The 23,643-nt window shown below is 38.1% G+C and overlaps 1 protein-coding gene across 1 annotated transcript in view; it reads left to right on the top strand.

The window, feature by feature from the left end:
- The window catches only part of BRIP1 (BRCA1 interacting helicase 1), a 222,898-nt gene that overhangs the window by 161,980 nt on the left and 37,275 nt on the right, over positions 1 to 23,643 (top strand). The window contains 2 exon segments of the mRNA XM_043999497.1: positions 15,507 to 15,666; positions 18,606 to 18,727. Coding sequence (XP_043855432.1) covers positions 15,507 to 15,666; positions 18,606 to 18,727 — 282 coding nt within the window.

Here is a 23,643-nt window from a genome sequence, read left to right as displayed (position 1 = left end):
GGCATTTTGGTATGGTACTGAATCTATAAATTAATGTAGGTAGTAATGCAATTTTACTTAGATTGGGATGCCCAACCATGAGCAATTACTGTCTCTCCAATATTTGTCTTCCTTTATTTCTGCAAAAAAATTTAGTTCTAGTCATATAATTCCTGCATATCTTAGAACTTTTATGCATTCTGTAAAATTCTTTTTCTATCTCTGTTGGATTTTATTCCTATCCATCAAAAACATTTTTTTCCTGGACACTTCTGTATATTTGTTGGCTTTTCATATATAAATGTTTCCATTGATTTTTTTTTCTTTTGTGATTTAGAAATGTGGCATCTAAGTTTTTTCATTTGATAATGAGTTTTAGGGAATCCAAAGATTCTTTTGGGGGGGGCAATGAGGGTTAAGTGACTTGCCCAGAGTCACACAGCTAGTAAGTGTCAAGTGTCTGAGGCTAAGATTTGAACTCAGGTGATGTGGAGTACTCCCAGGTGGAAGACTGCTATGTCATAGATACTGATTAGTGCATGCCTGGTGTTGTGGCCCTTGGGACATTCTGAAACCTAGAAGTGGTAATAGGTGTAGGTAATGTTGTTCCCTCAAAAAAGAGAAGGGAGAAGATAGTATATACTGTTTTCCTCTACTCATTGATTCTATTAAGTACTTGCTATGAGCATAACATTATTCTAGCCCGATATGAATTCTATATCTGTTAGTGATATCATTTGATATTTTGTTGAGAAAGCATGGTTATCTTCCTTGAGGTAGATATTCACTCATCTTTCCTTAACCCATTATAGATCTAAAACATATTTCCCACCTGTGCTACCTCTTGGAGTTAGGGCATTCTATAATTTTGTTACTTGTTGAATAAAGCAGTACTTTAAAAACCCACCAATATCAAAATTATTTGAAAGGGTTCTTCTTTAGCTTTGTTCTTAAAGGACTTTATGGATAAAACTATATTCATTGTATCTATCCTTGCATAAAGCTTCATTATATCCCCACTTGTCCTGCTTCCATACTGAAGAATATAATTCTAAAAAGTCACTTCTTTAAAAATGTCTCCATCTTTAATGAATGAATAAATAAGTCATCATCTATTAAGGACCTTACTATGTAAAGGACTGGGATACAAAGACAAAAAAGAATACCTACCCTCTGGGAGCTTACATTGCTTTGTTTTGTTTTGTTTTGTTTGTTATTTTTATTTTCAGTTTTAAATTCTCTCCCTCCTTCCACCCCTCCCTTCACCCACTAAAAAGCCAAAAAAAAAATACTATAACCAATATACATATGAGTCATGCAAAACATATTTCTGTATTAGCCATTGTAAGGGGCTAAATTTTAGCTAGTCTGTCTAAGATATCTAATGAGTGGTTGCCAATAAATTATAAACTTTAGCAAGAGTTAGACTTTTAAGCATTTATTAAGGAGAATAAGAATTTGGTAAAGAGAGAGAGAGAAAAGCCTAGATTCATCTATCTAAGGGAGAGCACATTTTTAGCTCCACCTCTCCCCCTCTTCCTCCACAAGCAAATGTCACTTCTGACGCCAAACAAAAGCCACATGTCTTGCCCTCAGGCGCCTTCTCCTCATGGCGGTGCTTTCCTACAGTAAGTCTCTAGCAGGTGGCGGCATTCCAATCGTTACCATGTTTCCTCCCCTCCCCAAAAGCAAGATAAGGAAAGTGAAAAAAAAATGCTTTAGCTTGCACTCAGAATCCATTAGTTCTCTCTATATAGGTGGAATAGCATTTTTCATCTTGAGTTCTTTGGAATATCATGGACTATTAAATTGATCAGAGTATCTAAGTCTTTCACAGTTTTATCATCATAACAATATTGCTGTTACTATGTGCAACGTTCTCCCTAATTTCTGGCTCATTTCACTTTGCATCAGATGATATAAGTATTCACGATTTTTCTGAAACCATCCCCTTCATCATTCCTTACTGCATAAAAATATTCCATTACAATTATAATACCACAACTTGTTCAGCCATTCCCTACTTGATGGCCATCCCTTTAGTTTCCAATTCTTTGCCACTGCAAAAGGAGCTGCTATAAATATCTTTGTTTTTTTGTTTTGTTCTGTTTTGTTTTGGTGAGGCAATTGGGGTTAAGTGACTTACCGAGGGTCACACAGCTAGTAAGTGTCAAGTGTCTGAGGGCCGGATTTGAACTCAGGTCCTCCTGAATCCCAGGGCTGGTGCTCTATCCACTGTGCTACCTAGCTGCCCCTGTATTTTTGGATTTTTTTTTTTTTTTTGGCAGGGCAATGAGGGTTAAGTGACTTTCCCAGGGTCACACAGCTAGTTAAGTGTCAAGTAACTGAGGCTGGATTTAAACTCAGGTCCTCCTGAATCCAAGGCCAGTGCTTTATCCACTGTGCCACCTAGATGCCCCTAATATCTTTGTATATGTCATTTTCTTTGATCTCTTTGGGGTACAGACCTAGCAGTGGTATTGCTAGGTCATAGGGTATGCAGAGTTTTATATCCCTTTGGCAATAGTTCCAAATTGTTCTACATAATGGTTGGACTAGGATTCTGGGAAGATGGTGGAGTATGTCAGAAGACTTCAGGTTCTCCAAATTTCCTCCATAAAAAAGAACATTGCCTCAAAGTGAATGTAGAGTGACAGAAATAAATAAGAGTCAAGAATAAAGCAGCTGTCCTCCTAGACAATTTGAGAGAACTTCAGGAAAGAATGGACCTCCAGGGGCTGAGGTTTGCCCCTGGCAACAAGTTTCATGGACAGTGTGGGGGTCAGAGAACTGAATGGGGGAAGATTGAAGGACCCTCTGCTGTCACAGGATGCCAGGCACAGCTGTGCCGACCAAATATAGTCCTGGGCTCCAGCCATGGGTAAGAGGGAACAAGCACTGGCCTATGAGTGCAGTGTCAATGGGGTGTGGACCTTTCTGGCTATGGGGACTTGCAGGAAAGCAGAGTCCCTGATTTCAGTTCTAGGGCAGTGGGGAGAATTAAAGTTTGCAGCCATGGGAGGGAGTGCAGGGAGCAAGAGCTTTTGTGGGATGTGGCTGGGGGCCCTAACTGTGGCTTAGGGGTGGGAAGGAGTGTCTGAGATTGGGCCCCTGGACAGAGCTCAGAAAATAATAGTAGGAAGGACCTGACGGTTTTGCATCACTGCTCTGATTTTTTCTCTTGTAACAGGATTAAATGCAGAAATAGGATTAATGTTATTATGTGTATATATATGTGTGTGTATATATATCTATATCTATATGGATATGGATATGGATATATAGATATAACCTATATCAGATTACCTGCTGTCTAGGGGAGGGGGGAGGGAGGGGAGGAGGGAGAAAAATCTGAAATGTAAAGCTTGTATAACAAAGTTGAGAACTATCTTTACATGTAACGGAAAAAATAACTACCTTATATGTAAAAAAAAAAAAAAAAAAATGCTTGGGTGGAAAAAAAAAAAAAAGAAGGACCTGAGGCCTGGGTCACCATTCCCCACACCTCAGGACTAGAACTTTGATTAAATAATAAGCTGCTAAAAATAAAACTAAACTGAATAAGCAAAGGAGGAAACAACCAACAATAGATAGCTACTATGAGGATAGAAAATATCTGGGTTCACATTTTCTTTTTACACTTTTTTTTTTTTGGTGAGGCAATTGGGGTTAAGTAACTTGCTCAGGGTCACACAGCTAGTAAGTGTCAAGTTGTCTGTGGTCGGATTTGAACTCAGGTCCTTTGAATTCAGAGCCAGTGCTCTATCCACTGTGCCACCTAGCTGCCCCTGGGTTCACATTTTTAAATTATTTTTTAATTTAATTTTTTATTTTTTTATGAGGCAATTGAGTTTAAGTGACTTGCCCAGGGTCACACAGCTAGTAAGTGTTAAGTGTCTAAAGCCGGATTTGAACTCAGGTCTCCTGACTCCAGGGCTGGTGCTCTTATCTACTGCGCCACCTAGCTGCCCCCCCCTTCACATTTGAAAGAAGGAAGTGAAGTTTAAAGAGCCACTCCTTTTTCAGAGAGATGTCAAATGATCACAAGCCCAAAAAGAGTTATTGGAGGAACTTAAAAAGACTTCAAAAATCAATAAGAGAAAAAAGAATAAGAGCAATCTGAGAAAATCAAGAAAATTATAAAAGAAAGTCAACCAACTGGAAAAGAGACCCAAAAACTTAAGGAAGAAAATAACTTATTGAAAACTAGAATTCGTAAAGGGAAACCAATGATGTTATTAGACACCAAGAAATAATAAAATAAAAAGGATGAAAAAATAGAAGAGAATGTGAAATGTTTCATTAGAAAAATAACTAGAGGGCAGCTAGGTGGCGAAGTGGATACAACATCAGCCCTGGATTCAGGAGGACCTTAGTTCAAATCCGGCCTCTAGACATTTGACACTTACTAGCTGTGTGACCTTGGGCAAGTCACTTAACCCTTACTGCCCAGAAAAACAAAAAAAAACAAAGCAAACAAAACAAAAGAAAAAAAAGAAAAACAACTGATCTGGGAGAACAGATTGGGGAGAAATAATTGTAAGAATTGTTGGATTACGTGAAAGGTTACAATCAAAAAAGAATCTTAATATAATATTACAAGAAATAATTAAGGAAAATTGACCTGAATTCTAGAACAGGAAAGTAAAGCAATAGAAAAAAAATCCATCAGTCACTACCTCAAAGACATACCAGGAGAAAAACATAAAGGAATATCATAGCCAAGTTTTGAAGCTCCCAGGTTAAGGAGAAAATATACAAGCAGCAAGAAAAAAAAATTAAATACTGCAGAGATACAATCAGGATCACACAAGACCTAACAGCCTCTACATTAAAGACCATAGGTCTTGGAACACTATATTTCAAAGCATTTATTAGCAACTGGGCTAAGCACTGGGGATACAAAGAAAGGCCACTCCCAACCTTCCAAAATTTGGATTACCCAGGCCTCAAGTTAGTAGTCTTTTTTTCATGCTTCACCTCTGACCTCTCAATTTTACATTTCTGTTTTATGTGTCCACTAACCATTTTGGGGGTCCTCCTTTAATACACAGCTCTCACATTTAGCCTGGCTAGATTGTTCCTTAGAAATCTGGTCCAGGCGTTCTTAATGTAGGGCCAGTGAACTTTCTTTTTTGAAAACTTCTTTTGATAACAATTTCAATATAATTAGCTTCCTTTGTAATCTTATGTATTTTAGTTGTATGTATTTAAAGCATTCTGGGGGGCAGCTAGGTGGCACAGTGGATAAGGACACTGGCCTTGGATTTAGGAGTACCTGAGTTCAAATCTGGCTTCAGACACTTCACACTTACTAGCTGTGTGACTCTGGGCAAGTCACTTAACCCCCATTGCCCTGCAAAAAAATTTAAAAAATTAAAAAAAATAAAAGCATTCTGAGGAATCCATGACACAAAAAAGGTTAAGAACCCTTGATTTTTCCTCCCCGAGTAAGTCACAACCACTATCAGCCTCAATTTCTTCCTCTGTAAAATTAGGGTTTGGGTGTTCATGGCCTTAAAAATCCACTTCAACTCTAAATTTATAATTCTATGAATTCCCACGTTTTACAGATAATGAAACTGAGGCCCCCAAAGATAAAATGTTTTACACAAGGCTGCACAGCTCAGGACGTGCTCTCAGCAATGACATTGCTCTGCCTTTTAAAACTAGAAGAATTTGGATATTAACTTAAAAGTTCACACACCTTTCATGGAATAAAAGCATTTTTAGAATAAAATCAAAGCATGTTTAAAGGACTGTGATGTGCACAAATTACCCAAAATATACAATTTTACTTTTAGAAATGGATTTTCCAATTCTCTAACCCAGGTTGTCAAGATGAATGGAGAATTTTATCTTTTTTCCTCTTTATTTCCTTTTGTCCCCTCTGCTAAATGGTAACATTTTACACCTAAAAATTAGTTTTTTAAATAATTTAATAGTCTTAGAACTATAATGCTAACAGGAACTTAGCTATCTTCATCTAAGCCCTTTGTTTCAGAGATATGTTAATTGCCCTCTAAATCAAAGACAGTACCATCTGTTATGATAATAACTTGTAATGGTAATAAAAATATCATTTTATTTTATATTTATAAGTTTTCTAAATATTATTTTCTATTATGCTTTCTTCATTTAGAAACTTTGTGGTGATTTGTGAATCTGTGGAATTATAACCACTTTCAGCATGTTTCAAGTTGGAAAATGGGTCGGAGAGCACAAATTCAATCTGACAATCTTTTGTCTTCCCTGAAATCTCATATTGGAGAAATAGTTGTGCTATCCTATACATTTATTCAGATACAAATATGGATTTGCTAGAGTTATGGAAATGTTTTCTGGTCTCATGAAAGAATTGAATACACCTATAAAAGTTTAGGGTGAATGTCAGAAAGTCATTTTTTTGCACACAAAATAAAAAAATTCTCATGTGAAGAATATTTGATATTCTGAGTTCTTATTTGGGCAGTGGATACGCCCGGCAGATCAGCATTTCTTTTCTGATTTCCCTGTTGTTTTTTAAACATTCCTGGTTAGAAAGCTGGATTTTTCAAACTGGGTGTGGTATTCAGTTTAGAAATTATCAGGTCATCATTGAGAAACCGAGTCCTACTTCCCCCAGGTGTTAAGCACAGACCTTGCAAATTGTAGTCCTTACCACCTTATGGAGTAAGAATCAGAGCTGAAAATGTGATCTGAGTTCTGGCAGGGAGAATAGAATGATACCACTACATCATTTTCCATTAAGTGTCAATAATTAGCAGATTTCCAGCACATTTTGTCTGGTTTTTACTAATTCTCCTGAGACTTTTTAATTGCCCTCTTTTATAACTAGCAAACCAATACAGAGTCGATACTTTAACTCATTTTAGATTATTTTTTCTGGGGTCTAGACCTATGTCAAAGGGACAATTCCTGGAGGACAACTCTCACCCATACAAATTGGCAGCTGATTTGTAACTAATAGTCTTAAGGATATGGGGGCATTGCCGAGGTTAAGTGACTTACCTAGAGTTCATATAGACCTGTGTGTCAGTGTACACCCAGGTCTCCCAGACAATGAGGCTACATCTCTATCCACTGTATCAAGCTGCCTCTTATTTCATTATTAGAGTCTTTATTATTTATTCGTGGGTTATGCTGGAGCAGCTTGAAGTGGCTGAGAGAAACTGATTGTTAAACTATTTGTGTGTATTTATACCTAGAATATTGATAAATGCTACAAATTAGGGTATCTCTTATTTTGTTGATGTCTACACTTAAGAAAGTAATAGAGAAAATGTTAATAATGCAGATTAAAGTTAAAAGGTCTGTCTGGTGTACATTTCCCCCCAAAGTTGTAGTTGTTAAACAATATTCCAGCGCCTCACTGAATATTTATGTGTGTTGTGTTTTTTTAATGATGGTTCTGACCTTTCATACCCATTTCCATGTGAGATACCCTCTGATGTGTTGGAGTTCAAATATTACCCTACTGAAACAAAGACATCACCCCATTAGAGAATGGTTTGGTGCTGACTGTGCAGAACTTAGTTTAAACTTCCAGCCACATTGGAGATTTGGAAGCAGTAGTCTATTCGAAAAGAAAATTCTAGTAGCAAATAAATATGAACTATGTAGAAAAAGGCTTCTAGATCAATGTCAGCCCCTTGGAAATCCTGACTTTTTTCCTCAACAGCAGCACTGATACCGTAATAGTTATTAAAGGGGAGCGCAATGATTGATATGCCTTTTTTTTTCCAAGTACCAGTGAAGTACTTTAATATACCTAGATAATAAATTTGATAAAATTTGCTTTATGGCTTTACAATGAAGCTTGTTACTATTAAAAAAAATAGGGTGAAGATTCTGAGGAGGTAAAATATCTTATAAAATGATTAGTTTCAGTTCTCCAGGGAATTTTTTTTTTTTGATGTTTTTTAGCACTTACCTGTTGTTCATTTTGTAATAGCTGGTCACATCGCATATAGATTTTTTAAACATGTAGCTAAAACAAAGTCTGACTTTAAACCATAACTGGGAAATACTGCTTTGTGTAATTTTCCAATTTCTAAAATTTATGATGAACAATGATCTTTGCTTTTCCAGTTCTTATGCAGTGTTTGTTTTATGTGCCAGATGTCATTGCATTGTGAATGGGGGTTTATATAGTGGGTTTCCTAGCTGGAAACTTGTAAGACTAATGAACACCAGATCTATTCTCCTCTACCTGCAATAATAACAAATTAGGAAACTTGTCATCAGTATTTGCTTTTTAGTGGTCTGTAATGGTATCCATGATTTCTGTTTGTCTTATGTTTTTATTTAGCACAGTTTCTTGGTGAAGAAACCTTAAATAGCAGTATCGGGCAATTTAACTTAATAGGTACTAATAAAAAAGCTTCCTGGATTTTCCTGAAGTTAATCTACCTAACCATTTTGTTACTCTTTGAAATTAAATATAGGGTTTAAAAAAATTAAATATAGTTTTAAAAGATTCACATCTGACTTTGAAAAGTGCATACTTTTACTCCTAAATGGAATGGAGATTTCTATCTAAACATAAGTAGACACGATGTTTTTCTTTTAGTTTTTAAGAAAATGGCTATTTAAAATCCATTTGCTTCCCATGGCCTTAAGTGCATATATTAAATGATGGTATATAAAATGGTGTTAGTGTCAATTTATACATGGGTGTGAGATTGGACTGCCACAGAAGTCACACCCTGCTTTTTGAGCATAATTCATTAATATCACTTAGTAGTCTTTGTAGAGGAAACTTTACTTTTGTATCTATTTTTACAGCTTGCTTTATTGTAATTTTGTACAGAATATTTTAGATGGGGCAGCCTAGGTGGCCACAGTGGATAGAGCACTGGCCCTGGATTCAGGAGTACCTGAGTTCAAATCCACGCTCAGATACTTGACACTTACTAGCTGTGTGACCCTGGGCAACGTCACTATAACCCCCATTGCCCCCACAAAAACAAAACAAAACAAAACAAACCAGAATATTTAGATCATTTGCAAGAAGTTTAAGGTCTTAAAAAAACAACAACAACCAACAGCCAGATTTAATCAACCAAAGACTGGACATATTGTTAGTATGCAAAAACACCAGAAAATTCAAATAGAAAAGGAGGGGGCACTAAAACAGTACATAAGGATCTATAGTGGCCCCATATTGACTTGTTTTAAAATGTAATGATACGTACATTTATTGTGTTTTCATTTAATTTGATTCATGTTTCCTAGTTACATTCTTTTTTTTTTTTTTTTTTTAGTGAGGCAATTGGGGTTAAGTGACTTGCCCGGGGTCACACAGCTAGTAAGTGTAAGTGTCTGAGGCTGGACTTGAACCTCAGGTACTCCTGAATCCAGGGCCGGTGCTCAATCCACTTGCGCCATCTAGCTGCCCCCCCTCCTAGTTAATTCTAATCTGGGTCAGGCATGCAAAGGGTCAGCATATTTGATACATTTGTGCTAAAACGCAGGAGACCATAAAATATAGAAACCATAAAATATACAGACACCTTTTTAGTTAGGAGGAAGTTCTTTGAAGTCATGTAGTAGGAGTTGGTCTTAGCAAACAATGGTGGTACAGTAGGTAGAACAAATGGAATCTATCCTCAAGTCCAGGTCATAACACTGCTCAATGGCCTTCATCTGGTCACTGACCAAGGCAGGAACCATCAGTCTTCAGTGAAATCAGAAGTCATTTTTATTCTCAGAGTTTTGGAGACCCCTGAGTTTGCAGAGAGAGTGTTAAGCATGAAGATAAAGAGATTTTTGCCTTCATTTTGGAATAAAATGCTATCTCTTAATTAGTTGTTGGGAGAGCCTGGAGGAGGCCCCATAAAAAGCAGCACCAAACCTTTTATTCCTCTCTCTTCCCTGCTTCAGGCACCTTAGACCCCATCCCCAACCTTCCTGGTAATGTTTCTTTCCCCCTTTTCCTTTCCTCTCAGGGCACAATCCTCCCAAGTCCATCCAACCTATATTTACCCTGAAGGAGGAACTCAGAATTTCTGCCCTACCCATAGCATTGGGCCACTATCCTCCAGGCTCCCTTTCTTGAGGGTCAGATGTCAGAAAAATCTAAGAATTCCTAGACCACCCATTGCTTAGCACAGTATTTGACACACAGTAATCATTTAACAAGTATTTTTCCTCCCTCCTCCCTCCCACCTTCCTTCCTCTTCCTTCCTTCCTTTCTTCCTATAGTTGGACACTCAGTAAATATTAAATTGAATTGCAGCCTTTGATACTGTTGATCACCCATTACCTCCTTTGATACTAGCATTTCTTGAAAATCCTACACCACTCTCTCCTGGTTCTCCTCTGTGTAATTTAAGATTCTAAATGTGGATTCTAATGTGTTCCCCAGTTTGGGGGACACTGACTAAAAATTACTGATAAAACGAGTTTAGGTTTTTAAGGGTTTTATTGGAAAAATAGAAAGAAAAAGATTGAGAACAGAATTCTACAGCCTGGCATTCCTATCTTTCTCAAATTCCTGTAAAGTCCTCTTGCCGCCACCACCATCAAGTCGGAAGCCAAAATGGCCAGCGCTCTCTGCGCAGGCTCCTTTCCTCCTTCCCTGTCTCCTCTCAGACCATAGGAGGCTCCTCCAGTTGATTGGCTGGTAGACTTGATAGACAGCACCCATGAGCAAACGTCATTTCCTGACGCCAAGGAAAAGCCACAATGCCTCTGAGGCATTTTCCTCATGGTGGAGCTCTCCACAGCAAGTCTCCAATAGGTGGCGTCATTCCAATCATTACACCTCTTACCTATCTTATCAGGCCTTCTCTCTTTCCTTCGCTGGATCCTCATCCAGATCATGCCCTCTAACCGCAGATGTATCTCAAGGTTCTGTCCTGGGCCTTCTTTTTTCCCTCTATATTCCACTTGGTGATCTCATTAGCTCCCATGGATTTAATTACCATGTCTGTGTGGATGATTCTTAAATCTATTTTGCCTGCCCCAACCTTTCTGCTGACCCCCAATCACATCTCCCACTGCCTTTCAGGCATTTCAGACTGGATGTCCAGTAGAGATCTTAAACTCAACATGTCCAAAAAAGAATTCATTATCTTTCCCCCTAAACCCTCCTTCACCCATACCTTCTCTATTTATATAGAAGGCAACACCATCCTTCCCAGGTCCCTCAGGCGCATGAAACCAGTCCCTCATCCCTCTCTCTTACCCCCATATCCAAGCTGTTGCCAAGGCCTATTGACTTCACAATTGTAACAATCTTTTGAAAACTTCTTCTTCTTGGCACTGCCTACTACCCTAGGGTAAGCCCATATCACGTCACACTTGATTATTGTAGTATTCTGCGTGATGGTCTGCCTGCCTCAAGTCTCTCCCCACCCAATTCTTCCTCCATTGATCCACTAAAGTGATTTTTCCTAAAGCATGGGTCTTTGACTCCCCATTCATTAAACTCCAATGATTCATGTTGCTTCTAGAATCAAGCCCCTTTACATCTTGAATGCAGTGTGGCATCATCCCTATTGTCTCTATATCCAGCCTCTAACTGAGAGGTAACCCTTTCGCTCACTAAGATCAATCCTTTTTCATGTACCTTTGATCACATTCCCTCCTTTCTTTTCTTTTTTTTTGTGGGGCAGCAATGAGGGTTAAGTGACTTGGCCAGGGTCACACAGCTAGTAAATGTCAATATGTCTGAGGCCAGATTTGAAGTCAGGTCCTCTGATCCAGGGTGGATGCTTATCTCACTGCGCCACCTAGATGCCCGCCCCCCCCATCTTTTGTAGCAAATTGCACCCCCACCCCCCCACACACACAATATCCCCTCTCTCTAATTTATCCATATCTTTTTCATCCTTCCTTGCTGCCTACAAATATGTCACAAATATCCTCTATCTGTAATTTTTAAAACACCAAACCCTTACTTAAGATCTTACCATTCCCTTAATCTAGCTTTTATCTCTATTCCTTTTCACAAACCGAACCCCTAGAAAGAATTGTGTTCATCATTGCCTTACTTTCTTTTCCCCTCTCTCCTCAGCCTTTTATAAATGGCTTTTGACCTCATCACTCAACTGAAACTGCTCCGCCAAGTTACCAATGATCTTTTAATTGCCAAATCTGATGGCCTTTTCTCAGTCTTTATCCTTTTCTGATCATTGAATATTGTTAACTGTCTTCTCCTCCTTAATGCTTTCAGCTCTGAATTTCCATGGTACTGCTCTCTGGTTCTCTTTCTACTGTCTGACCACTATTCCGAAGTCTCTTTTTCTGGTTCGTTGCCCAAATTACATTTTCTAACTGTGTCTCTGCCAAGCTTTGACCTGGGCCTACTTCTGTTTTCTATCCAGTTCTCTTTACTCATACAGCCACTACCCTCAGTCAAGCTCTTATGGCCTTAAGCTCCCCCCTCTCCCATCTATCTACATAGAGCGATCCAAGTGAGTTCCTTAAAGTACAAGTATGATCATGTCATTTTGCTATCCCTTAAAATTCATGGCTTCTCTTGCTTCTAGGCTTGAATATAATCACCTAATTTTTGGCCTCTAAATTGTTTCACAACCTGCCCTATCCTAACTTTCTAATCTTAAATAGATTACTCACTTTCCTGCCCTGATGGTCCAGCCAAGGTGACCTTCTTGTTTTCCTTACCCAGGGACACTCCATCTACTTTTGTGCTTTTTCATGACATCTTTCATACTTAGAATGTTCTCCTGTCTCCTCTGCATCTTAGAATCCCTTGTTTTCTTCAATACCTTGCTGAAGTACCATCTTCTACACAAAAGCCTTTCCCATTTCCATTGCTGCTGCTCTTTCCACCCTCTCCCCAAAGATCTACCTGTATTTATTGTGTATATATTAAATACTTTCTTATGAATATGTCAAGCATCCATTTAACACCATTGTGCTAAGCCCTGGGGGATACAAAAGACACATGCAAAAGAGATATAAGGTAATCTGTGAGATGAAAGCATTCAAGGTTGAAGAGACCAGGAAAGGCCTCCCTAAGGAAAGAGGCACTTGGGCTGAATCATTAAGGAAACCAGGAATTCCAGCAGAAGGAATTGAGCAGGGAGAGCATTCCCATCATGGAGGAAAACTAGGCAACTGTAGAAAGGGAAGAGGGCAGGTAATGAATGAGTAGGACTGGGAAGGTTTGGAAGGGGCAGGTATAAGGAGCTTTGAGTGCCAACCAGAGGGCTTTCTGTTGATTGTGGGGCCATTAGGGGCCCACTGGAGTTTATTGAATAGGATTTGTGACATGGTCAGACCTGTACTTTAGGGCAAATCTCTTTGGTGCTATGTGGATGATGGGAGATAAGTCAGATAGTAGTCTAGTGAAAGGTAATGAAAGGATAAACTAGTTTGATGGTTGTGATAGTGAAGACCAAAGGTAGACAGTGGGTTTATTATTGTCTTTGTATTTCTAGCACTTAGCACGGTGCCCTTAGCTTGAATAAATTAGACACTAAATGGTAGTTGCCAGCTGACTGAGTGAGGAGCAAAGGTGTGGGTTAAGCATAGTGAACAGAAAAAAAACACTTTAAGGGCCCCACACCGAATAGCTAGTAGTGTTGCAGGACTGTAGACTTTGCGGTAAAGCAGTATTGTAGCAAGGCCAACCTAGTGTGCAAATATCAGGGACTTTTCCCAAGCAAACACATCAAGTAAATATAATAAAAAATAACAAATATATAGATATAGTGCTCTACCGTTTATAAAGTACTTTTTTCACTATAACCCTATGATGTGGGTATTGTACACAGTGAGGTAGCAAAGCTTTAAGTATTGTCAGTCTCTGGAAAAGGGCTATAGTTTCAAACTAAAGGATAGCCTTTTTATATACCTTGCCCTCTTCAGGAACCCCTGGCAGAGCATGAATTGGATGATAAAGGCCAAATAATTTACCTACCCTTAAGTTGTTTGAGGGAAAAATCTGGAAAGATTTACATAAGCTGATGCAAAGTGAGATGTACTGTATACAAAGTAACATCAATATTGCAAGATGATCGGCTGTGAATGACTTAGCTATTCTCGGCAATGCAATGATCCAAGACAACTCTGAAGGACTTATGAAAAATTCAGTCCATCTCCAAAGAAAAAACTGATGGTATCTGAATACAGATTGAAGCATATTGTTTTTAGTTTCTTTTTCTTATTTTTTTGTCTGTTTTCTTTCACAACCTGACTGATGTGGAAATGCTTTGCATGACTACAGATGTATAATTTAAAAAGAGATGCCTGAGGGAGTGAGAAAACACTGCTGAAAGTGAATTGATTCAACCATTCTGGAAAACAACCTGTAATTATATTAGAGAAGTTACTAAACTGTTCATACCCTTTGAAACTCAGCAATCCCACTACTTGGTGTGTTCTACAGTAAGATCAAAGACAGAGGAAAAGGTCCCACGTATAACAAAAATATTTATAGTAGCACTTTTTTGTCATAGAGGACTGGAAGTAAAGCAATTGCCCATCCTTTGGGGAATGTGTGGACAAACTGTGCTATATGAATATCATGGAAATACAATTATATCATAAGAAATGATGACCATGAAGAATTCATAGAAACTTGGGAAGACTTTTATGAACTGATGTCGAACAAAGTAAGCAGAACCAGAACAATTTATAGGATGACTACAATAGGGAATAGGGATAGTGACCATTTTTGTGATTCCTTTGATAATGAAGTGAGTAGTATTTATTTCACTTTATCAAGATTGCTGAAAATGGAGAGAAAGCTGCTTGATATAAACATAACTTTCAAGTACTGGGTATTTGTACCATTTTTCCAGTATTGTTTTTAAGGAATATGTAGATTTCACTAAGCAAATGAAAGTTTTTCAGATAGAATATATGAGATTAGGAATGGTCTTGAGCTTCAGTTTAGGGGGTATTGAAGTGAGATTTAGGTTATGAGTTTAGAGATGGTACAACTACCAAACTTGTATGTTTGGGTCATATGGAATTCCCCTTCCTCCCCATTCTTCCCACCCCCGCCGCCTCCCAAAAAAAGAAAAGATAAAAGGGAAGAACAGATAAAGGGGGATGGAAAACAGTTTTCCAAGTTGAAACAGACTACTTAAGCATTCACTTTCAGTGAAAGGATCTGAGGTAAGTTAATAAGCAGCTCCCCCATAAGAGGCCAGTGTTCAAATTTTAAGTAGTACTGAAATATAACAGTGAGTTTTGAGATCTGATTCTCTGTTGGTACTTCCTAGTGCAATCATTTCAATTCAGTGACCATTTATTAAATACTATGTGGTAAGCACAAGGTACTGGAAGCAGACAGCTTTTTGCCCTGGAGTAGTCTATATTCTACTGGAATATTTGCTCTTTAAGACCAGTGATTATTGAAATTATCTTACCTAAACTCACTGGAGAAAATTTCCTATTTGTATTTTGCCATTTTGATAGCCTAATTGCTCAAGTTAGGTTTCCATTTCTTGTGTTTCAAATTGTAAATGTGCCAGTGGGAAGAAGAGAGCAATTTATTTAGTTAGCTATTAAATTTCTTTTCTTTTTTTCCTATTTTCCCTCTTTAGTTATTGGACAAATTAAAAGAACGTTGGATACACACTGGTTTATGGCATAACCTTGAGTTAGTGAAGACAGTCATTACGGAACCACAAGGGGGAGAGAAAGCTGCATTTGATGAAGTGTTGCAAGTGTACTACGATGCAATCAAGTGTAAAGGAGACCGAGGTACATGTATTCCTTGGCCAATGTATTCAATACTGTCATTGATAAAATTAGTGCAGATTTGTGTTCTCGGTATGTTGTATATTTGAATGTATTGTATATATTTAAATTTTATCTCTTGGTCGTAGGTGAATGGAGTAATTGTTTCAGATGGCATTGCCTCATATGACTCCTATCATATGTATGTTTATAATACATTTAGGCATTCTCTTTTCTGCTTTATTGATTACTTAAAATTTGGGTTCTGATAAAGTTATGGACCTTACGTTCATGTATCATGTAACCCTTGTTCAAAAACAAAACTGAAGAATGCACTCACTATGTAACCAGCCTACCTCTTTTCTAACTGTACAATATCCTTGATAGTGTCTTTTTGCCACTTTTGTATAGCATAGTCTTCATTGGTAAAAAATCTGCAGCCTTTTTTCCATTGTCTTTATATTACTTGTAATTTCCATGTAATATTCCATGTTCCATGACTCACAGCCATATATAGCATCTCTTGAACAGTAATTTGAGAGAGATGGGCTTTTGTAGTAGCAAGAAATGATGGGCTAATTTAATGTATTGTTTATTTATTTAACATGTCATAGTTTGAGCAGTGAATATTTTTTCATCCTCTTTGTTTTTGCAATGTGTATGATCATGCCAATCTCTTTTGCATTCCGTGGATTTCACAGAAGGAGGGTTGTGACATTCTAGGGTTCTATGCAATTAATATATCATCTGTGCTTAGGAGTGTTTAGAGAACCTTGCCATTAATACAGAATCCTTTGCCTTGAAATTTACATAAGATGTCTTTTATAATATTGATGAACTTCTTATTTGAACATGTCTCCCTGTTTAATGCTTTACTCTGTGTCAGTGCTCAGGAGATCATTGGCCAAAGCTATTGCTACAATCTCAACTATTATAGAGCTTTGCATGACAAAACTGTCATAGAGTTTTGTATGATTTTGATATTCATATGGGAAATACTTTTTATAATTAGAGCCTACAAGACTTTGTTTTATATTCAAATCAATAATCATATTGGACTTTATGTTCTCTCATCTCTCAGTAAATTGAATGATGATGAAAATGTGTTCTATATGGAAAATCATCTGCAAAAGCCCATGTTCTCATATTTTCATAAAATTGTAGAACATTATAACACATTGTAAGTGAGATCTCTGATCCCTCAAAAGAACTGGCTTAATACTTCACATGGGAAAAGACCAAGTGGGTGAAAAATGCATATTTTCTGTACTGTGATATACAGTAGGATATTTGGCCCCATAGAACTGGTCTACCAGCACATTTGTCTTAGGCACTATGAATGGATAGTGAACCACACCCGGAATTAGATGAAAATTGCAATCTCAGAGTTGGAAAGGACTTTAGAGGTTTATCAAGGCCAATCCATACCTGAATAATATTACCCATCTCAACATTCCCAACAAGTAGTCATCTAACTTTGCTTAAAAACCTCCCATAAGGGGAAAGCAGTAACCCTGTAACTTCCCAAACATCCTGTTCCATTTTGGATAATTCTGTCAGGAAGTTTTTCTTTACATTTACATATAAGAAGATGCTTTATTTCATTGGAGGAATGATGAAATACATTCACTGACCCCAGGCTGAAATAAAGGCCCATTAAAAAAATATAAATAGTCTCCTGGAAATCTGGTATGGCCGTATGGCTGTGAAACATGGAATTCTATAGAAAAAATAAAGGGCAGGTCATTTAAAGGACAATAGAAGTTTATGTTGGATGTGAGTAGTCTGTAGCATTTTAACAAGGAATTCTACACCCCAAAAAAATGATGTAAAAGATTGTACAGATAGAAAAAGAGGTAGGTTGGTTGTGAGGTAAAAATAAGAATAACATGCCCAAATACTCCACTGTATTTATATTCAACAAATAACTTGACAATAACAAGTCAACAAGCATTTTTTACATCCTTACTATGTACCAGGTGCAGTGCTAAATCCTGGAAAGACAAATAGAAGCAGAAAGAAAAACAGTCCTTATCCTCGGGGAACATTCATTCTAATAGGGGAAGACAAAACACAAGTGGAATCTGGAAAGGACAGAGGGAAGGGGAGAAGAAAGTGTTTGTATATACAGTAGAGGGAGTCCAGAGACTCAGGAATGGAGCTCAGGGAGGAATGAAGGCATAGCTGGCCTGGACACCTTCCTTAAAATGGAGGTTCTGGGAGAAACTGGTCAATCAGAGGAAGGGGCATAATTCAGGGAGAAAAATCCAGGGGCAGGAGGTTTCTGTGGCAAAATAGAGACAGTTCAGAGAGTCAGGAGTGGAACCCAAAGAGGAAAGGGGACCCATGAGATGATACCTATATAACACCAGGAAATCTAACCGAGTACCTTCAGCTAATCAAGAGAACTCCCTGTAGTGTTGATTTGTTGTTTGCTCTGCTGTAGACAATACACAGAGCAGTAAGTTCACAAATCCATCCAAGTAGAGGAGTGAGGTGGTACTGCTTCGTAAATGTTCTAGCTTCATAAATTTGATAGATCATCTCCTACTCTAAGCCAGTGTTGCCTTTGGCTGTTGGAACTTTCCATTTGGCAAATAGGATGACTGTTGGCTGAGGTGGTTACTGTGCTCTTTTGTCCTTTCTGAGGTTAAACTCTTTTGCATTGGTTAGGTTTTTCAAGAAGATGGTCATGGAGTCACTCACTTTTCCTATTTTTTCCCCTTTTTTCCCCAGACTTTGATAACTTGTTAAATAGATCCAAGCAGAGCTGTTCTATAAGTTTTAAAGACAAAATACCTTAAATACTTTAAAACTCTGCAATACATCATCATAATGGCCTATTATTTTAAATTAACACTTTTTTGCTACTCTAATTCTGAAGATATTTGGTTTTAGAAGTTGTAGGAATGGAAAGATCCCACATATATTTCTTTTAAATAATTACTCCCTTTTGCTTTAAGATGGTGCCCTCCTTGTAGCAGTTTGCCGAGGTAAAGTGAGTGAAGGTTTGGATTTCTCAGATGAGAATGCCCGTGCTGTCATAACAATAGGGATCCCATTTCCAAATGTGAAAGATCTTCAGGTAAGCTATCAACACTCTTATATGTTTTACTTGTTATAAAAAGAGTTAGCCTTCTTTGAAGCAAATTATAGATTTTGTTTATAATCTTCCCCTCTCATTTCTGTTCACTGAAGAACCTACCTAAGTGAGTAGTGTTTTAAATAGCCTAAATTTAAAAAAATTTTAAATTTCTGTAAATTTCTTTGGGAAAAAATATATAGACATATACACACACACATATATATATATATCTGTGTGTAGATAGATAGATATCTTTGGGGCAGCTGGGTAGCGCAGTGGATAGAGTAAGGGCCCAGAGTCAGGAAGATTCATCATCCTGTGTTCAAATCTGACCTCACTCCCAGGGCAAGTCAATTAACCCTATTTGCCTCAATTTCCTCATCTGTAAAATGAGTTGGAGAAAGGAAATGGCAGAGCACTGTTTGCCAAGAAAACTCCATATTGGGTCATGAAGAGTCAGATATGCCTGAAGTGACTCAACAACAACAACAATAACAATAAATTTCTTTGTCATATAATCATTTTAGAAATTTGTCCTATTTGAAAGTGGTTTTTCATTCACAGTTTAGGATAGGGAAACCACTTTTTTTTTTTAAGTGAGGCAATTGGGGTTAAGTGACTTGCTCAGGATCACACAGCTAGTAAATGTCAAGTGTCTGAGGCTGGATTTGAACTCAGGTACTCCTGACTCCAGGGCTGGTACTCTATCCACTGTGCCACCTAGCTGCCCCTGGGAGGCCACATTTTTTGCCAGTAATCTATATAGCTTTCATTAATAATTATTAAAAGCCTGTTGCACATTAGGAATGGAAGTTAATGTGCATTTTTATTTTTGTCTTATTTTGTTTGCTAGTTGGGTTTAAATCAGAGATCATCTCATGTATATACCATGCATTCAAGTGACAAATGGGGAAAGGCATGATATATTTTTACTTAACCACTGATAAACTGTAAAGAGACCATACAAATATATGAACATATATTTTTTCTATACACATCCTTTGCCTCATTCATTTATTTTACAGGATGGGGGTGGGGGTGAAATAAGATCAATAATTTCAAGTCAGGCTTTGGATGGGTAGCCTTGAAAAATCATCTGGGTGGGGAGGATCATTTTTCTTCCTAGGGATTTCTCTTTATATTTTTCTTTATGAGTATTGGTTTTTCTCTTATGTGTGTTCTGCCTCTCCATTTGAGTTGTGAGCTCCAAAATATTAAACATTTCTTTTGACATTCCCAACAATAGGAGCTTGCTGTTTATTCAGTAAGTGTTGCTGCCTGCTTGGATTGGGTCATGTGAAAGTACAGACCAGTATTATGGGTGGCTGTTAGTCCAGATAGGGATAAGGCTTTAAGCTGTGCAAATAGTTATGGATTCCCCTGTACTTCGAACAGAACTGGGAACCCATAGTGAGCCTGAGGAACATGGCGGCCCCATGCTCCCCTGCACTGAGGAAGCCCTAAAGAGCCAGAGATTTTCATCAAAGCATAGAAGGGAAAGATACCCTGGGCAGTATGCTGATCGACAACATAGGGCACCATAGAAGACAACCCTTGTACTGTACATATGAGTTACAGACCGATACTGTGCCTTGTTCCTATACATACATGTGTGTGAGCAGATGTCCCCTCCACCCTGGGGGACAGCTAACTTACAAACATGCCTGTAAGCTCCATGGAGGCAGGGACCATGTTTAATCTAAACTTTTTGTCTCCCCAGGCTCATAGCAGAGTTCTCTCTACACACTGTAAGAGCAGCAACAATAACCTTTATTTCTATAGCACGGACAAGTTTGCAAAATGCTATAAACATGGTATTTCATTTGATCCTTGTAGCAAACCTTTATGGTAGATGCTATGATAATTATCCCCACTTTATAGCTGAGAAAACAAGTAACAGTGTATGTATTTCATACAAGTTTGTTGTAAACATTGAATTAGGCTTTATAGGAAGGCGTCATTGCTGTTGCTGCTGCTAGCTCAACAAGTTCAATCTTTTTTTTTTTTTTTTTTGCCACCAGGGTGGGCCATGGTGAGGGGAGATGTTTTAATGGCTTTTTGACTTCAAATTGGGACTGAGAAATGAATTGCCCTGTCATTCACAATCCTCTGAAGTCCAATTCCCACCTACCCTTCTAGCTTTATTTTGTACAACTCTCTCATGAGCTTCATGCTTTAGGTAAATAGGCCTTGTTATCCCCCATCCTTTCTTTCCCTTTTCCAGGTCTGTGCACTTGGCGAGTTCCTCCCTTGGAGGAGGAAACTCCTTCTAAATCCCTATCCCTGAAATCCTTCTTTTCCTTCAAGATCCAGCTCAGGAACTGTTTCCTTTATTAGGTCTTCCCTAATTCCTCCAACTAAAAGGGTTCCCTCCTTTCTCAGATCTCTTATGGAGTTTTTCTTGATCTTTCCCACATTCTTCACTGTATTTTTCACTTCAGGAAATATTTATCAAGTGTCTACTATGTGCCAGGCACTGTGCCGAGCACTGGGGATAAAAAATATATTGGAGGGGGTACAGTGGGAGTGTAGGAAATGAAGAGATGGCTGGACTGAGCTCCCTCTTCAAATGGAGGTTTTGGAGCTCAGGGCTCCTCTTTCCAATCAGAGGGACAGAGTATACTGATGAGGTAACTTTTCTTTCTAGCCCTATTTCACATTACTCCCTTTCACAAATTCTACTTTCTGGCCAGACAGGCCTGCTAGATGCTCCTGAAATCAGTATACCATTTCCCACCACACTACATTCACACATGCCAGCCTCTATGCTCTAAATGCACTCCCTCTTTATCTTCTTCACCTCTTAGAATCCTCACCTTTCTTCAAGGCTCAACTCTCATGTCACTTCTTCTCAAAAGCCTTCTTCCCTGTTTGTCCCTTCCTCAAATTACTTTTTATTTACCTTTCTCTACACATGTAACAACCAATAGCACAGGCAATACTCCTGAGTGCTTTCAAACCAAATTTAAGTATTTAACAAAATAAACAAGAATGCAATAAAACATAAATAGTATTACATTGTAATACTAAGCTAATACATGGCCTGCAGGGATCTGGATTAGTGCCCCCCATTTCTACTTGAGTTTAATACCTCCACTTTAGGCAACTCTGATACTATAAGTTTCAGAGTAGGTGCCAACCTGAATTGGTAGAGGGATTTTTCTCATCCAGGAGTTCCCTTTCCCAGTGAAATCACAGGTCTAGTCCCTATCTCAAGTGCCTAACATAATACTTGGCACATAATAGACGATAAATGTTTGTGGAATTAAAAGGGGGTCCCTGAATAGGCCAGGAAAATTGTTCTCACAAAGTCTGTGCATTAACTTGCAGGAGAGGAATAGGCCCACTCTTAGGTCAGAGCCTATTAATTTTTGATTGTAAAGAAAATTAAGATTATTGATTTAATAAGCTTAGTTCTCTGGTTACCTTTGGCAGCCTTTGGTTCTTTGTTGATTACACTGTACAGCTGATTAGAAATTGTGAGATATGGAGGAGGAATGGTGGAATTTGCTAAAAGGAGGAGACTAGTAGCAGCAGATAAAATTAATGAAACTACCCAGAGACATTTAGAGCTAAAAGGGACTGGTGTATAATCCATTTCAGAAAAATTTCCATCAAAACAGATATTTTTAAAAGTGGTTCCAGCAATGCTGGATAAATGAGATATCATTACATGATATAAAGGGAAAATTTCCTTACTTTTAACTGGTTTGCCTACATGATGCACTCTCCCATCTCATAAACCTTATTACAAACCAGCTTATTTTAAGTAGAGCCATGAAATGTGCATGTGTAACTGATTTATTTCTGGGTGCTCCTGTTGACTATACCGATATGACCCTGTAATGGGAAATCCAGCTTCTAGATTTATCAGAAGAGGTGTAATTGTTATCTTTAGAGAAGGGTAATTTTTTTTCCAGAGTTATAGATATTTTTATGAAATAAAACACCCCCTTCGGGGTTGTGTTATTTAAAGGAATTAAAGGTTTAATTTATATTTTTCCTCACTGGAAATTCACATGCTCTAAAGCTGTCTAATAATTTGGATTGGGGTTTGGGATTTCCTGGTGTGATAGGTTGTCCACTACCCAAAAGAACAGAAGCATGTAGAACTCTACTTGATACTTCCTTCCATTTGACATCATACCAGTAGCAAATCACTTCCTCATCTTACTTCATTGTTCTAGCCAAACTATGTTTTTCTATGAATGAATAAAAAAGCATTTATCAAGAACTTACTGTGTTACAGGCACTATACCAAGAACTAGTAATACAAATACAAAAGAGGAATAATTCCTGGCCTCAATGAGCTTATATTTTACTGGAAAGAAATAATATGTCATGTCTAGGGAAGGATGTTTTCATCTAGGAAGTCACAGAGATGGTGAATGGAGCCATAGGGCAGCCAACTGATACCTCTTTTTCTTTTCCTTTTTTTCCTTTCTCTTTCTTGTTCTCTTTTGCCCTTCGTTTTTGTTTATTTCTTCCCTTCCTTCCTTCCTTCTTTGGTTTCCCTGTAGCTGTGCAACAGCTACACATGGGTCTGATCTCATTACTTATTAGCCTATAAGCTTTGACCTGATCTATTTCTGATCTGAGTTGGTTCATCCTTCTGTAGGCAGCCTAATGGGAGTACTCCCCTATGAGTGAATTGAGGAAATACCTGGGAACACTGTACTCTGCCACTGTACTTCTGCTGACCTTGGTCTCATGATCTTCTTCAGACTTTGTCCACTGGGTGCTGCCAGTTTGTCTTGACACTGCTCCATTGGTCTGCTAGTTGCTTCTAAAACCAGTGTATGACCAGGCTCACCACCACATCTATATTCTGGCTTAGCTGAAATCTTTGGCTAGTCTACTGCTATGCCCTTTCAGAAAGTCTCTCAATAACTGTGTTGCATAAGATAGTATCAGGA

The sequence above is a fragment of the Dromiciops gliroides genome, chromosome 4 (assembly GCF_019393635.1).
Source record: "Dromiciops gliroides isolate mDroGli1 chromosome 4, mDroGli1.pri, whole genome shotgun sequence".
In the NCBI taxonomy this organism is placed as follows: domain Eukaryota; kingdom Metazoa; phylum Chordata; class Mammalia; order Microbiotheria; family Microbiotheriidae; genus Dromiciops; species Dromiciops gliroides.
The sequence above is the reverse complement of the archived record's forward strand: the minus strand, read 5'-3'. Positions and strand labels throughout refer to the sequence as shown.